We start from the raw sequence: 18,216 nt of genomic DNA on the forward strand, positions 1-18,216 counted from the left end.
CTGAGAGCAGTTATTTGTTGGATAGATTTTTGTGACTGGAAGATGCACTCCATTTCCTTGAGAGCCACAAGAAGTTTGCAGAAATACATACTTTGTGGATTTTGCCTTTCTTACCCCTCATGGTCTGGTATGTCACCAAAAGGAGTTCAGAATGAAGTGAAGGCAGGTACTATTGTTATAACATTTAAATGACCAACTGGCTTCCCACTAGTGGACCAGATAACTTGCCCTTGTCCTATCCCTAAACCAGAAGTGGAAGGGTTTGAAATTACCTCAATTTCTGTTTCAGATTTTATTCATTTTAATCTCTGGTATGATCTTAACCAACCTGTATTGGGTAGTTGGAATTAAACCCTTATAATTGAGAGTCAAAATCCATCAGGGTATTCACTCATTTGATACTCCTGGAGGATCATGAGTACTGCATATCAGAATTGGACTTTTAAGCAGGTGTGCTTACTAAGAAATAGCTCTGTTCCTTTTAGACTGAAAAAGAACTGGAGAAGGTTAGGAGACAGTTATCATTTAAACATCTCTTCATTCAGATTGAATGGGAGAAAAGTGGGCCAAATACTAGTGTTTTAATTAAATAAGTGAGGCATTCCTGAGAGATGAAGATAAAGCTAGATAAAGTGAATCACAAAATTAGGTTAAGGAGTTGGGCAGTCTGACTACGATGGAAAACATGTAAGGAGTTTCAGAACAATCAAAGATTATTCCAATGAGAAAGAAAGGCTCTAGGGGAAAGACAGCTTATGTTGCAGCTGCCTATGACTAAAGATGACATAAAATGGCTGCCCAATAGCTGACCCAAGAAGGCCACAACAGGATTGGCAGCTGCCTTTAGCAGACTTATACAACCAGAATTGTGGCGTCTATACAAAGTCACCAGATAAGATAATGAAAGATCTCAAGGCAATCATAATAGAGTCCTGGTGGGAAAAGACAGGAGAATTTAATTAGATTTCTGTTGGCATAACTGCTCTAAACACAGAAGCATTTGTGGTCAGGAATATCCTTAAAAAACCCAAATAAGAGACACCTGGACACTAACCACAATCCCAAATTTGTTATTTTGTAAAATTGTAGAAGGAAAAGTCTGATTTCCCAGTGTTCTGAATTTTTTTAGGTAACTGTAATGAAAAATGCAACCTACAAGCTAATTTCTAGGAGCAGTCAACCTTAGACAGTAAAGACAGGCCCATTTCATTAGTAGGAAGATGAAGTGACAAATGGTGTAAGCAGATTACTTCTAAGAGAGCACCCAGAGACAGTTAGCAAGGTAGATGGATGTAAAGAGGTTGTAAAACATGGTCAGTGTGACTTCTTGAAAATAAACTATTGCAGCTTCACAGTTTAGCAAACAGCCTAAGTATAGATGTAGTCAATTTGAGCAAATACATGCATCAAGATATTAAGGGGAGAATGACAGACAAATTATAACATAAGGGTGAGGGTGAGGCCATGTCCTGTTGTATCTTTAGAATCCAAATAAGTTTATATTAATGACTTGGTAAAGCCGTGCAAGTGATTGCATTTCACACATCAATGGAATTCAAATAGATGCTGTCTTATTAAGTCAGGAGCAATATTATGAGATGTATACAGGATGGAGACAGTAAGAATTAAGATTCAATCATCCAGTCAAACTTCTCTTTAAAGCCAACTTACAGAATGTAAATAGTAGAAGTTCTAACTGGAGCTACAAGACAAAGAGCCTGTGTTTGTTTGATCTTCCAAAGTCAAGAAAGAGAGAGAAGTTGCTCCCCAATTTGTCAGCTTCGTCAAAGAATTATAATACCATTAATAACAGTAAAATTGAATATTGGAAATGAAATTACAAATTTTATAACAATTGGTTGAAATTAGATCATTTTATGTCTCTTATAAGACGCTTAGGAGGGAATGTAAATTGTATAGCAGAATTTGGAAAAAGTCAATACAGATTCAAAAACACCAGCAACGGTTCTCCTTCAAGATCCTCCGCTCCACGCTTGCAGCAATGCACCGGCACCTAACCTCTCTACAGTCAGCCCTGCCTCAGCTGAGAGCCACACTCTCTCAGAATTGCAAAGGATCCATTCTGTACTACATCCTCAGGAGAATTCATACTCTCAACAAACAGGATTTCAACTCCATCTCAAACATCAAAAACTGTAAGTACAACAAACTTTTATCTACCCACTCCCATAACCAGCGCTCCTCAAACATTCCAGAAGATTCCCACGGCCTCTGGAACTGCTCGGATGCCATTAGCCATGCGGCTGGTGCAGCTGCCACCCCCATGCTGATTGATGATGTCACCTCCGCCCCCATCATGACCACTCCCACAGCCACTTCCACCCCTCACAATTCCTCATGCATCACACGTGACATCACTTCTGCATCTCACATCATCACTGCTGTCACATGCTCAGTGACTTCCGCCACCCCTACTGCCGTGTCTGGTACCACTTCCGCCCCTACCAACGCCACTCACCTGCATTCTGCTTACATGCCCCCCCCCCCCCCCTCACAGATCCCACTGTCACCATCCCCACCACCCAGAATCCTGAGGGGAACACCAACCCTGCTCATGACTCCATCCCCATTCCCCCCACCATCACACCCACTCCAGTTACCGGTTCCACCCCCATTTCCAGCTGCACACCCACACCAGGTCCCAGCTCCCAGCCCTGCTGAGTTTTCACCATCTCTCCAGACCTCTCTCTCACGGAGGACGAATGATCAGTCCTCAGCAAAGGACTCACCTTCATCCCCCTCTGTCCACGCATCAATAAATTTAACACACGCCATGACGTCAAACAATTCTTCCGCTGCCTCCACCTCTGAGCTTACTTTCACAATCAGGACTCCCACCCACCTTCCAAGGACCTCTTCGCCCACCTCCAACACTGCATCCACCCGGACACCCCACGCTGGCCTATTACCTGACCTCGACCTCTTCATTTCTAACTGCTGCCGGGACATTAACCACCTCAACCCGTCTATCCCCCTCCCCCACGCCAACCTCTCACCCTCAATGCACAGCCCTTCAATCCCTCTGCTCCAATTCCGACCTCACCATCAAGCCAGCAGATAAATGGGGCGCATTGGTAGTCTGGCGCACTGACTTCTACACTGCTGAAGCCAAACGCCAACTCGAGGACACCTCTTCCTACCACCCCCTCGACCATGACCCCACCCCCCATCACCAAACCATCATCTCCCAGACCTTACAGAACCTCATCACCTCAGGAGATCTCCCACCCACAGCTTCCAACCTCATAGTCCGGGAAACCCGCACTGCCAGGTTCTACCTCCTTCCCAAAATCCACAAGCCTGACCACCCTGGCCGACCCATTGTCTCAGCATGCTCCTGCCCCACTGAACTCAACTCTACCTACTTCGACACTGTCCTATCCCCCCTAGTCCAGGACCTCCCCACATATGTTTGAGACCACCCACGCTCCCCACATCCTCCAAGACTTCCGTTTCCCTGGCCCCCAATGCCTCATCTTCACCATGGATATCCAATCCATCTACACCTCCATCTGCCATGACCAGGGCCTCTAAGCCCTCCGTTTTATCGTCCCCCGACGTCCCCAACAGTACCCTTCCACCAATACCCTCATTCGTTTGGCCGAACTGGTCCTCACACTTAACAATTTCTCCTTCGAAACCTCCCACTTCCTCCAGACCAAAGGGGTAGCCATGGCACACGTATGGGCCCCAGCTATGCCTGTCTCTTTGTTGGCTATGTAGAAGAGTCGATCTTCTGTAATTACACCGGCACCACTCCCCACCTCTTCCTCCGCTACATTGATGACTGCATTGGTGCCACCTCGTGCTCCCACAAGGAGGTTGAGCAATTCATCAACACATTCCACCCAGACCTTAACTTTACCTGGACCATCTCTGACACCTCCCTCCCCTTCCTAGACCTCTCCATCTCCAATAATGACGACCAATTTGACAATGACATTTTTTACAAATCCACCGACTCCCACAGCTATCTGGATTACACCTCTTCCCACCCTACCTCTTGCAAAATTGCCATCTCGTATTCCCAATTCCTCTGCCTCCACCTCCCAGGAGGACCAGTTCCACCACAGAACACACCAGATGGCTTCCTTCTTTAGAGACCGCAATTTCCCTTCCCGCATGGTTAAAGATGCCCTCCAATGCATCTCGTCCACATCCTGCATCTCCTCCCTCAGACCCCACCCCTCCAACCATAACAAGGACAGAATGTCCCTGGTGCTCACCTTCCACCCTACCAACCTTCGCATAAACCAAATCATCTGCCCTGGACCTACTTCACCACCGCTCCCTCACCACCAGACGTCAGGAGGAAGAACGCCTCATCTTCCGCCTTGGAACACTTCAACCTCAGGGCATCAATGTGGACTTCAACAGTTTCCTCATTTCCCCTTCCCCCACTTCACCCTAGTTCCAAACTTCCAGCTCAGCACTGTCCCCATGACTTGTCCTACCTGCCTATCTTCTTTTCCACCTATCCACTCCACCCTCCTCCCTGACCTATCACCTTCATCTTCTCCCCACTCACCCATTGTACTCTATGCTACTTTCTCTCCACTCCCACCCTCCTCTAGCTTATCTCTCCATCCTTCAGGCTCTCTGCCTTTATTCCTGATGAAGGGCTTTTGCCCGAAATGTCGATTTTGCTGCTCCTCAGATGTTGCCTGAACTGCTGTGCTCTTCCAGCACCACCAATCCAAAATCTGGTTTCCAGCATCTGCAGTCAGTCATTGTTTTTACCTAGTTGATTTTAACCCTACTGCGAATCCTCTTGCAAGGATGCCTGCCTTGAAGAAGTTTTCCTCATCTCTCTACAAGAATCTCAGGGAGTCCCTCTCTCACTGCAACTCCCAGGTCATTTCCTCTGCCCTGAAGCTCTTCAACCATGTCCTGTGATAAGCAAGTCTCTAGTTCTTTTGACAATTAATGTGATGTAGCTGGTAAATGTCTGGGAAGGAGTATGACTGTCAGTTTTGGAATGTGATAGAATAAAACGTATTGTAAGAACTCAAGGACAGGTGATAAAGGTGTCAAGTAAACATCATGAGATCATGGGAGGACCTAGGGCTATCCATAGAGTTGTCTATCATTAATCATTTGTTTACAGGATTGAATGTGTAAATTAGGGGGAAGGTGGCGAACAATGACATCAAGGTTGCATGTAATTCCTTTATGCAGAATATATAAAAATGCTGTTCTTGGCTGAGACAGGCAGAATGTTCAGTGGAAACTCTCCCATGCTGCTCTGGTAAAGAGCTCTGAATAAAGATGGACTTGTGTTGATAGACACAAGACTCAAAACTCCTCTTTTACATGTCTCCCCCAACAATTGCTAACTAAGGAAGTTAAGGATTGTATCAATTGAAAAAGAAGATGCACAATTCCATGAAGACTAGTAGCATGTGAGAAGATCAGCCAAAAGTAAAAAACAGCAAAGAATGACTGAAAGACTGATGATGTAGAAATTGCAGTACAATAAAAAGCTAGCAGGAAACATAACAGATAATAAAAGTTTATTTGAGTATTTAAAAATGAAAGTTACATCAATGATGGTCTTCTTCAGATTTAGTCTGGGGAATTAATAATAGATTGTAAGGAAATTGTGGATGAATTGAACAGACATTTTGCATCAGCCTTCTAAGTGTAAGATCTGAATAACATCCTAGAAATAATTGTAAATAAGGAGGTTAACAAATGGGAAATTAAAGCAAATTACAATTACCATGGGAAAGTTACTGAGGAAATTATTGTCACAAAGTTTACATGTTTGTGTAGATGATACCAAATTGGTGGTATAGTGGATAGCGAAGAAGGTTACCTCAGAATGCAACGGGACCTTGATCAGAAGTATTAATGGCCTGAGGAGTGGCAGATGGAGTTTAATTTAAATAAATATGAGGTGCTGCATTTTAGTAGAGTAAATCAGGGCAGGACAAGATGTTGCCAGGTTGCAGAGTTTGAGCTATAGGGAGAGGCTGAATACTCCATTTACAAGTTTACTGATGACACCACCATTCTAGGCTGGATATCAAACAATGACGAGACAGAATACAGGAAAGCAAAATCAATGGAGTTAAGATGGAGAAGGTTGAAAATGTCAAGCTCCTAAGAGTAATGATAACTAACAATGTGTCCTGGACCACCCACATCGATGAGACAATCAAGAAGTACAACAATGCCTCGTTTCCTCAGGAGGTGAAGAAAATTCAGCATGTCCATGAGGACTTTCACTGACTTTTATAGAATCACCTCAGAAAGCATTCTATCTGGATGCATCACGACCTGGTTTGGCAATTGCTCTGCCCAGGACCGTAAGAAACTTCAGTTGTGAACACAGCCCAGGCTATCACGTAAGCCAACTCCCTATCCATTGACTCCATCTACACTTCCTGTTGCTGCAGAGAGACAGCCAACATTATCAAAGACCCCTCCCACTCCAGTTATAATCGCTTCCAAACTTTGTCATGTAGAAGATACAAAAGTTTAAACACACGTACCAACAGATTCAAGAGCAGATTCTTCTCCATTGTTATTAGACTGCTGAATGGACCTCTCAAATTTCAAATGTAATGATGATCTTGCTTTTGTACTGTTCTAACTTTGTGTGCCTCACTCTGTTCACTCACCGTATGATCTGCATGTACTTGCATGTTATGATCTGTCTGTGCTGCATGCAAAACAAAACTTTTCACTCTACTTATGTACATATTACAACAAAAAAATCAAATCAAATAGGCTGAGGCTACTTTCTCTGGAGCACCAGAGGGGTGACCTTATCGAAGTTATAAAATCATGACGGACAGGGATAGAGTGAATTGTCAAGGTCTTTTACCAGGATGAAGGACCCCAAAACTCTAAGCCAGTGAAAGGGAAAAGATTTAAAAGGGACCTAAGGACAACATTTTCACACGGACGGTATTTCATGTATGGAATGAACTGCCAAAGGAAGTGGTGGAGGCTGAGAAATTACAACATTTAATAGGCAACTGAATGGGTATATGAATAGTTAAGGTTTAGTGGAATGTGGGACAAATGCTGGTAAATGGGACCAGATTAATTTAGGATATCTGGTCGGCATAGACAAGAAGAGTCTGTTTCCATGCCATACATCTCTAAGACTCTACAACTCTATCCTGCTGGACCTCAAATTAGTGTCCTTAAATAAATAGCTGGTGGTAAGAAACATCCTATCAGATTACAAAATAACAAAGAAAGGAGGGAGACAGAAATCAAGAAATTACAGGCCAATTAGTTTAGCATCTGTCATATTTTGAAATTTCTGCAATCTATAATTAAAGGTGGCTATTACTTAGAAAAGATCAATGCAATCAGACAGAATCAACTTGGTTTCATTAGAGGGAAATCAAATTTAACAAATTTATTAAAGTTCTTTGTGGAAGTAACAAGCAATGTTGATAATGGGGAATCTGTGATTTCCAGAAGACATTTGATAAAGTGTCACATCAAGGTTATGACATAAAGTAAGAGCTCAGTTTAACTTTGGTGGTGAAAGTTCTAGAAACAATGCCTGAGACAAAATGAATAGGTGCACAGGCAATGTGGATTTACTAAAGAAAGCTAGCATGGAATTCCTAATGAAAAATCATATTTAAATAATTTACTGAAGGTATTGAAAAGGTAACAGGGAAAATTGATGGAGTAATGCTGTTGATGTGATGTACATAGACCTCCAAAAGACATTTAATACAAGGCCACACAACAGACTTGTGAACAAAGTTACAGCTCATGGAGTGAAGGATCAGTAGCTACATGGATTCTGAATTAGCTGAGTAACAGGAAGCACATAATTATGGTTAATGGATGTCTTTTGGCCTGGAGGAAAGTTCGTAATCCCAGGGGTTAATGGCAGATCCATACTTTTCCTGATCTGTAATATTGACCCAGAGCTTGGTCACAGGGAACAATTTCAAAATTTGCAGATGATAGAAAACTTGGAAGCAATTGTGAACTATGATGAGGATAGCATAAAACTTCAAAACAGCATAGGCACATTGCTGGAATGAATAGACAGTTAACAGATGATCTTCATGTGAAATGTGAAGTAATTCTATTTGTTAGGATAAACATGGAGTGACAAAAGAAAGTAAAGAGCATAATTCAAAAGAAGATTCAGGAATAGCTTCATGAGCGTATATGTGCATAGGTTGAGAGAACAGTTTGTAACATATATTGGCTTTAGAAATAGGGGAATACACAAGAGCAAGGAGGTTAATGTTGATCTTACAGGAGACAAAATTCACCCTTAGCTGGAGTATTGCATATAGTTCTGGGCTTCACATTTTAGGTCAGATACAAAGACATTGGAGAGGTGAATTAAAGATTTATGAGAATTGTTCAAAGAATGAGGAACTTCCTTTATGAAAATAGACTGGAGACGTCAGATCTATACTCCTTGAGAAGAGAAGGCCTCTTGACTGAGGCATTCAAAATCATGAAGGGGCTAAAATGTAGGGAAAAACTAAGGTGGGTGCAGAAGAAATTCACCAAGATATTGCTTGGGTTGGAACAATTTAGCTATGAAGATCGACTAGATAGACTCAGGTTGTTTTCCTTACAGCAGAGAAGGTTGAGGGGGAACCTAATTGAGGTGTGAAAACTTCTGAGGGACGAGGATTGGTAGGTAGGGAGGAGTCAATAACTACAGGGTCTAGATTTAAGCAAACATGCAGCAGATTTAAAGGGATTTTAAGAAGGAATATTTTCACCCAGCGGGCGATGGGTTTCTAGAACCCATTGCCCGAGAGGAAGGTGGAGGAAGGAGCCATCACAACATTTCAGAAAATAGCTGAGTGCTTAAAACACTATAGCATACAATTCAACAGCCCATGTGTTGGGAAATGGGACTAAAGTAGATAGACTGCTGATAATTGGCATGAATATGATGGGCTGAAGGGTCTCTTTCCTTGCTGTAAAGCACAATGGCTCTATAAGTTGGGTCTGTATCCACTTAAAGTTTAAAAGAATGAGAGGCAATCTTACTGAAACATATGTGATTCTCAGGGTATTTGTCAGGGTGAGACAAACTTGGTTTATGTTACAATTTTAAAATAATGAGTCTCCCATTTGAGTTGGAGATGAGGAGAATTGTTTCCTCCCCTAGTTCCATTTCCCTCGTCCCAACTTATCCTCATGACCTAAAACTTATAGTCTAGTCATTGCTGTTTGTGGGAACCTGTTGAGCTCAAGTCAATTGTTGTCTTTCCTGGGTTATAATCATGACTAGATTTCAAAAATTCTGAATTGCCTGTAACATGTCACAACACGCTGATGTCCTGGAGGGTGATATACAAGTCTTTCCTATGTACACTAACTGACAGGAAATTTATTCTGTGTTTTTCTTCCATAAATACTTTAGTTTCAATGTTCGCTCAAGCTTAACTTTTTGTGAATTCTACATTTCTTGCCATCTGTTAGGGGGCTAACTATTTTTCATGGGATGTCAGAAAATATACACCATAGTTGTTCCTTTGTCAGTCCCTTTGAATGAGTTATCCACTTCCTATTTGAAAGTGATTGTTGAAGTGATCACTGACATCATAAAACCATAAGACATAGGAGCAGAAATTAGGCCATTCAGCCCATCGAGTGTGCTCTGCCATTCAATCAGGGCTGATAAGTTTCTCAACCCCGTTCTCCCACTTTCTTCCCATAACCCTTGATCCCCTTGATACTCAAGAACCTATCTATCTCAGTCTTAAATATACTCAATGACCTGGCCTCCATAAGTTCACCACTCCCCGGCTGAAGATTTTTTTCCCCATCTCCATTTTAAAAGGTCTTCTGTTTACCCTAAGGCCATGCCCTTCTGTCCTAGTCTCTCCTGCCAATGGAAACATCTTCCCAACTTCTACTCTGTGCAGGCCATTCAGTATTCTGTAAGTTTCATTTAGATCCCCCCTCATCCTTCTAAACTCTAGCAAATATAAATCCAGGGTCCTCAAACATTCCTTGTATGTTAAGCTTTTCATTCCTGGGACCACTCATGAACCTCCACTGAACCAGAGCCAGTACATCCCTCCTGAAATATGGGGCCCAAAACTGTACACAATACTCCAAATGTAGTCTGACCAGAGCTTTATAGAACCTCAGAAGTACACCCCTGCTTTTATAGTCAAGTCCTCTCAAAATAAACGTCATTGTTGCATTTGCTTTCCTAACTACTGACTCAACCTGCAAAGTTACCTTGAGAGAATCCTGGACTAGAATTTCCAAGTCTCTTTGTACTTCATCCTTTTTCATACAGCATTCTAGATTATAGCAACAACTATAAACATTTCTCCTTACCACTTTTCTGGCCCTTTTGCCAATCATTTTGAATCTTTGTCCAGTGACAACTGATCCTCCAGTCATAGAGTCACAGAGTCATAGAATAATACAGATAGAAACAGGCCTTCAGCCCAGAGTGGTCTATGCTGACCATGGTGCCCATTCAGCTAGTTCCAATTGCCTGCATTTGGTCTATATCCCTCCAACCTTTCCCATCCATGTACCTACCCAAATGCTTTTTATATGTTGCCATTTTCTCTGGCAGTCCATTCCGTATAGAATCCATCTACCAGGCCCACTGTCAAGGAATAGCCAACAATATTCTCAAAGATCCTTTTCACCCTGGCAATGTTTTTCTACAACCTCGATCATCAGGGAGAAGGTACAGAACCATGAATATACGCACCAGCTCGTTTCGAAACAGTTTCTACCCTACTGTTGTTAGAATACTGAATGGACTAACTAACTAACTTTTAACATGCGCCCGTGTTTTTGGTTTTGCCACTGTTTACCTATTATTTACTTATGTATGCTATTTAATTCTGTGATTAGAAAAATTCACAGACAAAGCTTTTCACTGTGCCTCGGTACACATGACAATATATTCAATTCAATTCAATTCAATTATACGCACTACTCTCTCTATGAAGAAGTTGCACCTCAGGTCTTTCTTAAATCTTTCCCCTCTCACCTTAAATCTATGTCCTCTAGTTTTTAAATCCCCATACCTGAGAATATACATTCATCCTTTCTATGCCCTTCAAGATTTAATACGCCTCAATAAAGTCACATTTCATTCTCCTATGTTCCAAGGAATAAAGTCCGATCCTGGACAACCTTTTCCTATAACACAGGCCTGCTAATCCTGGCAACATCCTTGTAAATCTTCTTTGCATGCTTTCCAATTTAGAGTGGAATAATTTTTGCTCAGTATTTTTAAACAGTTATTAAATTTTCCGATAATCTTCTTTGCTGTAAGGGGAACAATCTTAGCCCCTCTTGTTTCTCCAAGCATTTTTTTTTAATATAATCGACTGGCTGTGGTTTGATTTAATACCTTTTTTTTATTAAACATTTTATACATTGTGAGAAAATAGATTAAAAATATAACAAATGGTGGACAATCTGTATGTCCATAAAGTAAACAAATTAGAGAAAAGAACATTGAAGTATATTTGCCATTGACTTCATTTGTTACATTTTACAATGTTGTTTGTCCTTTACCCTGTGATAAGTTGAACATTTTAATGAAGAAGATTAAAACTAACTTTGGTCTGTGTGGTATGCTGCTGTCCCATCTTTGACAGGTTCTTCCAGAAACGGTTTTTGTTGTGGTTCCTCTGTAGTCGACTCCATTGCCTGACTTGCATTCCAAAGTAAAAGCTAAGGAGGAAGAAAATAAAGTTTCTAGTACATTTTGCAGCTTTTAAAGAATGTTATACAAGGGATTTAAAGCAGCAACATCAATCTAAAACAATCCAGACCTTCCTTTCATTCCAACACCCTTTCTTCACTATCACTGCCCTTCATTCATAGAGTTGCATAGTTCATGCCCAATATCAGACTAAAGGGACCTTTATACAAGTAAAAATGTGGCATTGATGTGGGGAGGATATTAAACAATGGAAAACATAAATGAGCCCAATACTGTTTTCTGGCAGCAGTGAGATTGGGAATCCTTGCTACAATCCTGGGGCCAGGTATGTTAAGTGTTGGCTAATCACTGCCTAGGAAGCTAATCATTTAACACACCAATCAGCTTGTCAAGGGCTGACCAACAAAACTACTTGGCCTTTTGCAGATTTCAACATTAGTATCCTACTCCATCAGAAACTGCTAGACAATTAGAGAACTGCAGCTTTTAGTTCCTACAGATCATTCTACAGGTGATCCAACAGCAAGAAACCAGATCTCTTGCTTTTCACAAGATGGAGGTCACATGGCTGGCTTTCAAAGGCCATCAAAAGCTACCCCTTTTTTCCCAATGTCTATGCCTGCAATTACCCCAGACTGGGACAATTGGTGGTCCCTCCCCAACATGGCAGGTAGATTGCTCTAGTCTGGAAACCAACAACTTTTCTCTCTTGCCAAGAAGGCAGGTAATCATGGAGATGAAATGTTGAGGCCCTTAAGTAACCTTCATTGATTACTGAAGGGCTTCAATTGCCTGAATGAGTCATTAAAGTCTCCGATGGACCTTCTTGCCCACAAATAACTTAGTGAAGTGGCTAAAAGGGGGTGAGATCTTTCAGGACGCTATCGCCTGATTACTTCCTTTTCTTACTATCTCCAGGGAGAGGAAAATCATATCCACAGATTCTTTCTTCAGCTCTCACGGGACGTACGTTTCACTGACATATTTGTTGCCCATCAACAATTGTCCTTGAACCGAATGGTCAGCTCAGTTGTTTTGTAGGGAAGTTAATCTTTAAATGCATTTCTGTAGGTCTCCAGTCATATGTTGGTCAGAACAGGTGATACCAGTCAATTTCCATTGCTAAAGTGCATTAGTGAACCAATTGGGTTGTTACAGCCATTAAGGATGGTTTCATGGTCACCATTAGTGAGATTTGTTTTCAAATCCAAACTTTATTGATTAAAGTTCCAATCAAGTGGCCAAGATAAGGTTTGGGCCTAAGCATCTTAATTGAACCTGGGCCTTAGGATTATCATTCTAGCATCATCATCAAGATTTCCAGTTCACTAGAAATAAATGTTTGTGGTATCATCACTGAGTTTCAGGGAAAAAATAGTTTACAATTACATGCAAGCAAAGTTCTATGAAGTTTATAATGTCATGGAATATCCTAAAGGAGAGCAAAACTGCAAGCTGATTGAGGAAAACAGTCTAAAAATGTCCTCTCTAATCCCTTAGGTGATTAAAACTAGACTAAGAGACCAGTCTACTCAATGGTTATATTATAGTATAGCCTGACTCTGATTGAAGGTAATCACTACTCCAACCTGAAACAGGTCCAGTGCAGAAATTCTAATTGGCAATTTTCTTGGTGCTTTACACTATATGAAACCTGCAATTATCACACTGAGTCAAACTGTCTTGGATCCCATTGGTTAAACTGTTGGAACTAATAAATAAAAGTGTTTGTATGTTTAAAAATATTATACTTTTTTTCAGTGCTCCTGCGAGTTTTTTTGTGTAATGCAAGTTCTGGAGAATCTAAGATAATTGTGGATGTTTAGCATCACTAACCTTTGCTTGAGGGAATTCAGTGAAACAATATTCATCACAAAAAAGATGCATTATTGTCCAGGAAAAGCAAAACTTTTTATCATGCAACCTATACCCTTCATAAGAGTGATCCCAGGTCCCTAAACTGTAGAGGTAAAATAATAACTCCACATAAACAAAACCACGTGCCTAGATAATTGTCATTCATTTTCATGGAAGGATTGATAATAATGGAATTGAATAGCTGGTATTTAACAGGCCAACAAATCCAACACCCATTTTGTGTTACTTCCCAATATGAATTTCTAGCCTATTACTGCAACTTGTTTTAACTTCACTCTCTCCAGCCTGTTAATGCCGTTCTGACTCAGTCCCAAGCCTCTGACATTCACATTCTCCATTTCACCATAGAATCACTAATAACAACATGGGATGAACACTGCCTCGAGTTTCTTTCTTTGAGGATTGCTTTTGTGGGCAATTTCAAATGAATTGAGCATTTCACCATGCCCCCAGTTGCATCCCATCATTGATATAGTACTGTAAAGCCAACCCTTGGCCTAGAATCATACACCATACCTAATAGAACAGTTATCTTTATTGTGTAAGGAAATCTCCAGTAGGAATTAAACCATAATCAATCATTTTAACTTAAGTAGGAATCAATCCAAAACAAATGATTTCAGTCAGGTGCCCTGATAACTGCTGCCCTTTATGGTGGGGTTAATACTGAGATCATGGGATTCAAGGACAAAATGGCAGTTGGTGCATTTTAAAGTTAAAAATGACACAAACACCAGGTTACCTGATGTAGGAGCAGCACTCTGAAAACTAGTGCTTCCAAATAAACCTATTGGACTATAACCTGATGTTGTGTGATTTGTAACTTTGTCCACCCTAATCCAACACCGGAACCTCCACATCACAGTGCATTTTAAAGCATTTTTTTTAAAAAGAGCAGCTTCCTGGTCATTGGGTATAACCTGGTCAGTGGGAAAGAGTCATTCATAAAATTTAAGGGATTACCATTAAGAGTTTAATGGTTGACAAGGCCCACAACCTCTTTCAATTAAGTCTGCTGTATTCACTGCTCACAATACACCAATGTCTTTCCAACTCTGTTTCTTAAAGTTTTATTATCTCTTTACTTAAGAAGCAAAACTAAAGAGACACAGACTTTCAGATTTGGGCAAAAGGCTTGAGGAATTTGAGTGCAATTGTTAACCAGTGACGACCTGATCATGATTAAACATGACAAAGTAGACTCCTGGTGGGCACTAAAAGGCAGCAGCATATTTCACAGCAACTAATTCAGGGAAATCTTTCAGGGAATGGTTAGAAATAGACATTTAGATTAATCTTGAATACTGAATTGAGAATTCTGGCAGAATCACAATTGCCTTTGCAGAATAAACAAGAGAGAAATCTCGGTGTTCTTTTCCATCAAAATAAAGGCCTCAATTTTTGCCAAATTAGAGAATATTTCAGTTACTGGAAGAAGTTGAGAATCTAAGTCCTGCTCTCAAACACAGCATGTCTAATGGGATGAATTGTGTTTCAAGCATGTCTGGTTCCCAGAGCGCGATGGACATTTAAATGACAAACTGCCTACACAAAAATCAGATTCTAACATTCCTTGTGACTGCAACCTGGGGTGTGAAGAAGACTAGGCCAAGTAAAAGGTCTGTTCTTTGTGTGGTTTCTTTTGACTAGCTAGTGTCCCCTTTAGAGAGCTGAGGTACCCCTGTAGATAGGGTCTCAGACCAACTTTGGAAAGGGAAACAGGTAAATATTTATAGGGAGTCAGGTGCTGTTTGGGACTGTTACCTGTGGAGAAGATTGTGTGTAAATGATGCATAAACCCCTTGGAACCACATAATTTGTTAACACTTCACAAGCATCAACAAGCGTCATAAGGTTTCAAGAAGTGCAAAATGCGTCTTTAGGAATGACAGTGCTTACCTCAATAGAGTGTAGGCCCTATGTTTTTCTCCTATGTTCATGAGTACTTGTGAATACCCAAAGAGTTGTCATGGTAAGTGAAAGGGGAAGACGTGTGGATAGTGGTAGGTGTTAAGTTAACGTAGAGACATGAGGAACCATGGGAGATAGGTAGACAGCATTCAGTTCTGTGGGCTGTCATAGATGGCCATAGAGAGTGTAAGGAGGTGATGGTGAGTAAAGGCGATCAATGGCTGGGAGATTGCTTGATATTTCTTCCTTTTTATTGTATATATTGTTTCTTGGAGCAGTATGTTGTGGAACCAACCAGGGAGCAGGTTGCATAATGAGAAGAGATTAATTGATGACATCATAGCTAAGTATCCTCTCAGGAGTAGTGACCATAGTACGATAGAATTCAAAATTCAGTTTGGGGTGAGGAATTGGAGTCCTTCAGTAGTGTTCTGGAATTAAATAAAGGAAATTATAAAGGCATGAGGACAGATTTGGCCTGAGTAGATTGGGCAGGAAAGCTAAATGGTAAGATAGCGGATGAGCAATAGTAGATGTTTAAGGACATACTCAATTCCTCACAACTGGACGATTTGGAAACTTTCAAACATAAATAAAAGGATACTGAAAACTTAATAAAAAGAGAAGGTGCAAAACTTGACCTAATCTTGGGAAATAAGGCAGGGTAGGTGACTGAGGTGTCAGTGGGGGAGCACTTTGGGGCCAGCGACCATAATTCCATTAGATTTAAAATAGTTATGGAAAAGGATAGACCAGATGGAAAAGTTGAAGTTCTAATTTGGAGAAAGGCCAATTTTGATGGTATTAGGCAAGAACTTTCGAAAGCTGATTGGGTGCAGATGATCACAGGTAAAGGGACGGCTGGAAAATGGGAAGCCTTCAGAAATGAGATAACAAGAATCCAGAGAAAGCATATTCCTGTTAGGGTGAAAGGAAAAGATGGTAGGTATAGGGAAATCTGAATGACTAAAGAAATTGAGATGAAAATGTGTTGCTGGAAACACGCAGCAGGTCAGGCAGCATCCAAGGAGCAGGAGAATCAACGTTTCGGGCATGAGCCCTCCGTCCTTAAAGAAATTGAGGGTTTGGTTAAGAAAAAGAAGGAAGCGTTTGTAAGATTTAGACAGGATAGATTGAGTGAATCCTTAGAAGAGTATAAAGGCAGTATGAGTATACTTAAGAGGGAAATTAGGAGGGCAAAAAGGGGACATGAGATAGTTTTGGCAAATAGAATTAAGGAGAGTCCAAAGGGTTTTTACAAATACATTAAGGACAAAAGGTTAACAAGGGAGAGAGTAGGGCCCCACAAAGATCAACAAGGCAGAAATACTAAACAAATATTTTGCAGCAGTATTTACCGTGGAAAAGGATATGGAAGATATAGAATGTAGGGAAATAGATGGTGACACCTTGCAAAATGTCTAAATTACAGAGGAGGAAGTACTGGATGTCTTCAAACGGGTGGCACAGTGGTTAGCACTGCTGCCTCATAACTGCAGAGACCCAGGTTCAATCCCGCCTCAGACAACTGTATGTGTGGCGTTTGCACATTCTCCCCTGTCTGCGTGGATTTTCTCCGGGTGCTCCAGTTTCCTATCACAGTCCAAAAATGTGCAGGTTAGGTGAATTGGCCATGCTAAATTGCTTGTAGTGTTAGGTGAAGGAGTAAACGTAGGGGAATGGGTCTGGGTGAGTTGCTCTTCGGAGGGTCGGTGTGGACTAGTTGGGCCAAAGGGCCTGTTTCCACACTGTAAGTAATGTAAGTAATTAATCTAAATCTAAGCATAAAGGTGAACAAATCCCCAGGATCTAATCAGGTGAACCCTAGAACTCTGTGGGAGTCTAGAGAAGTGATTGCTGGATCTCTTGTTGAGATATTTCTATCATCGATAGTCACAGGTGAGAAGCCGGAAGACTGGAGGTTGGCTAAAGCGGTGGCACTGTTTATGAGGGGTGGTAAGGACAAGCCAGGGAACTATAGACCAGTGAGCCTGACCTCGGTGGTGGGCAAGTTGTCGGAGGGAATCCTGAGGGACAGGATGTACATGTATTTGGAAAGGCATGGACTGATTAGGGATAGTCAACACGGTTATGTGCGTGGGAAATCATGTCTCATGAACTTGATTGAGTTTTTTGAAGAAGTAACAAAGAGGATATATGAGGGCAGAGTGGTAGATGTGATCTATATGGACTTCAGTAAGGCGTTCGACAAGGTTCCCCATGGAAGACTGGGTAACAAGGTTAGATTTCACGGAATACAGGGAGAACTTGCCATTACAGAACTGGCTCAAAGGTAGAACAGAGGGTGGTGGTGGAGGTATAGTTGATAAGTTTGCAGATGACACCAAAATTGGAGGTGTAGTGGACAGCAAAGAAGGTTACCTCAGTTTACAACAGGATCTTGACCAGATGGACTGAGAAGTATTTACTGTGGAAAAGGATATGGAAGATATAGACTGTAGGGAAATAGATGGTGACATCTTGCAAAATGTCCAGATTACAGAGGAGGAAGTGCTGGATGTCTTGATAGCAGATAAATCCCCAGGACCTGATCAGGTGCACCCGAGAACTCTGTAGGAAGCTAGAGGAGTGATTGCTGAGCCTCTTGCTGAGATATTTATATCATCGATAGTCACAGGTGAACTGCCGGAAGACTGGAGGTTGGCAAACATGGTGCCACTGTTTAAGAAGGGTGGTAAAGACAAGCCAGGGAACTATAGACCGGTGAGCCTGACCTCAGTGGT

At 41.4% G+C, this 18,216-nt stretch overlaps 1 protein-coding gene across 1 annotated transcript in view; it reads right to left on the reverse strand.

Annotated features, from left to right (window-relative positions):
• Window positions 1-15,412, reverse strand: part of LOC132819572 (plasminogen-like) — an 82,601-nt gene extending 67,189 nt beyond the window's left edge. Inside the window, 2 exon segments of the mRNA XM_060831141.1 lie at window positions 11,577-11,776; window positions 15,326-15,412. Coding sequence (XP_060687124.1) covers window positions 11,577-11,776; window positions 15,326-15,412 — 287 coding nt within the window.
• Between the last annotated feature and the right edge of the window lie 2,804 nt (window positions 15,413-18,216).

Source organism: Hemiscyllium ocellatum, chromosome 10, assembly GCF_020745735.1.
Source record: "Hemiscyllium ocellatum isolate sHemOce1 chromosome 10, sHemOce1.pat.X.cur, whole genome shotgun sequence".
Lineage (NCBI taxonomy): Eukaryota > Metazoa > Chordata > Chondrichthyes > Orectolobiformes > Hemiscylliidae > Hemiscyllium > Hemiscyllium ocellatum.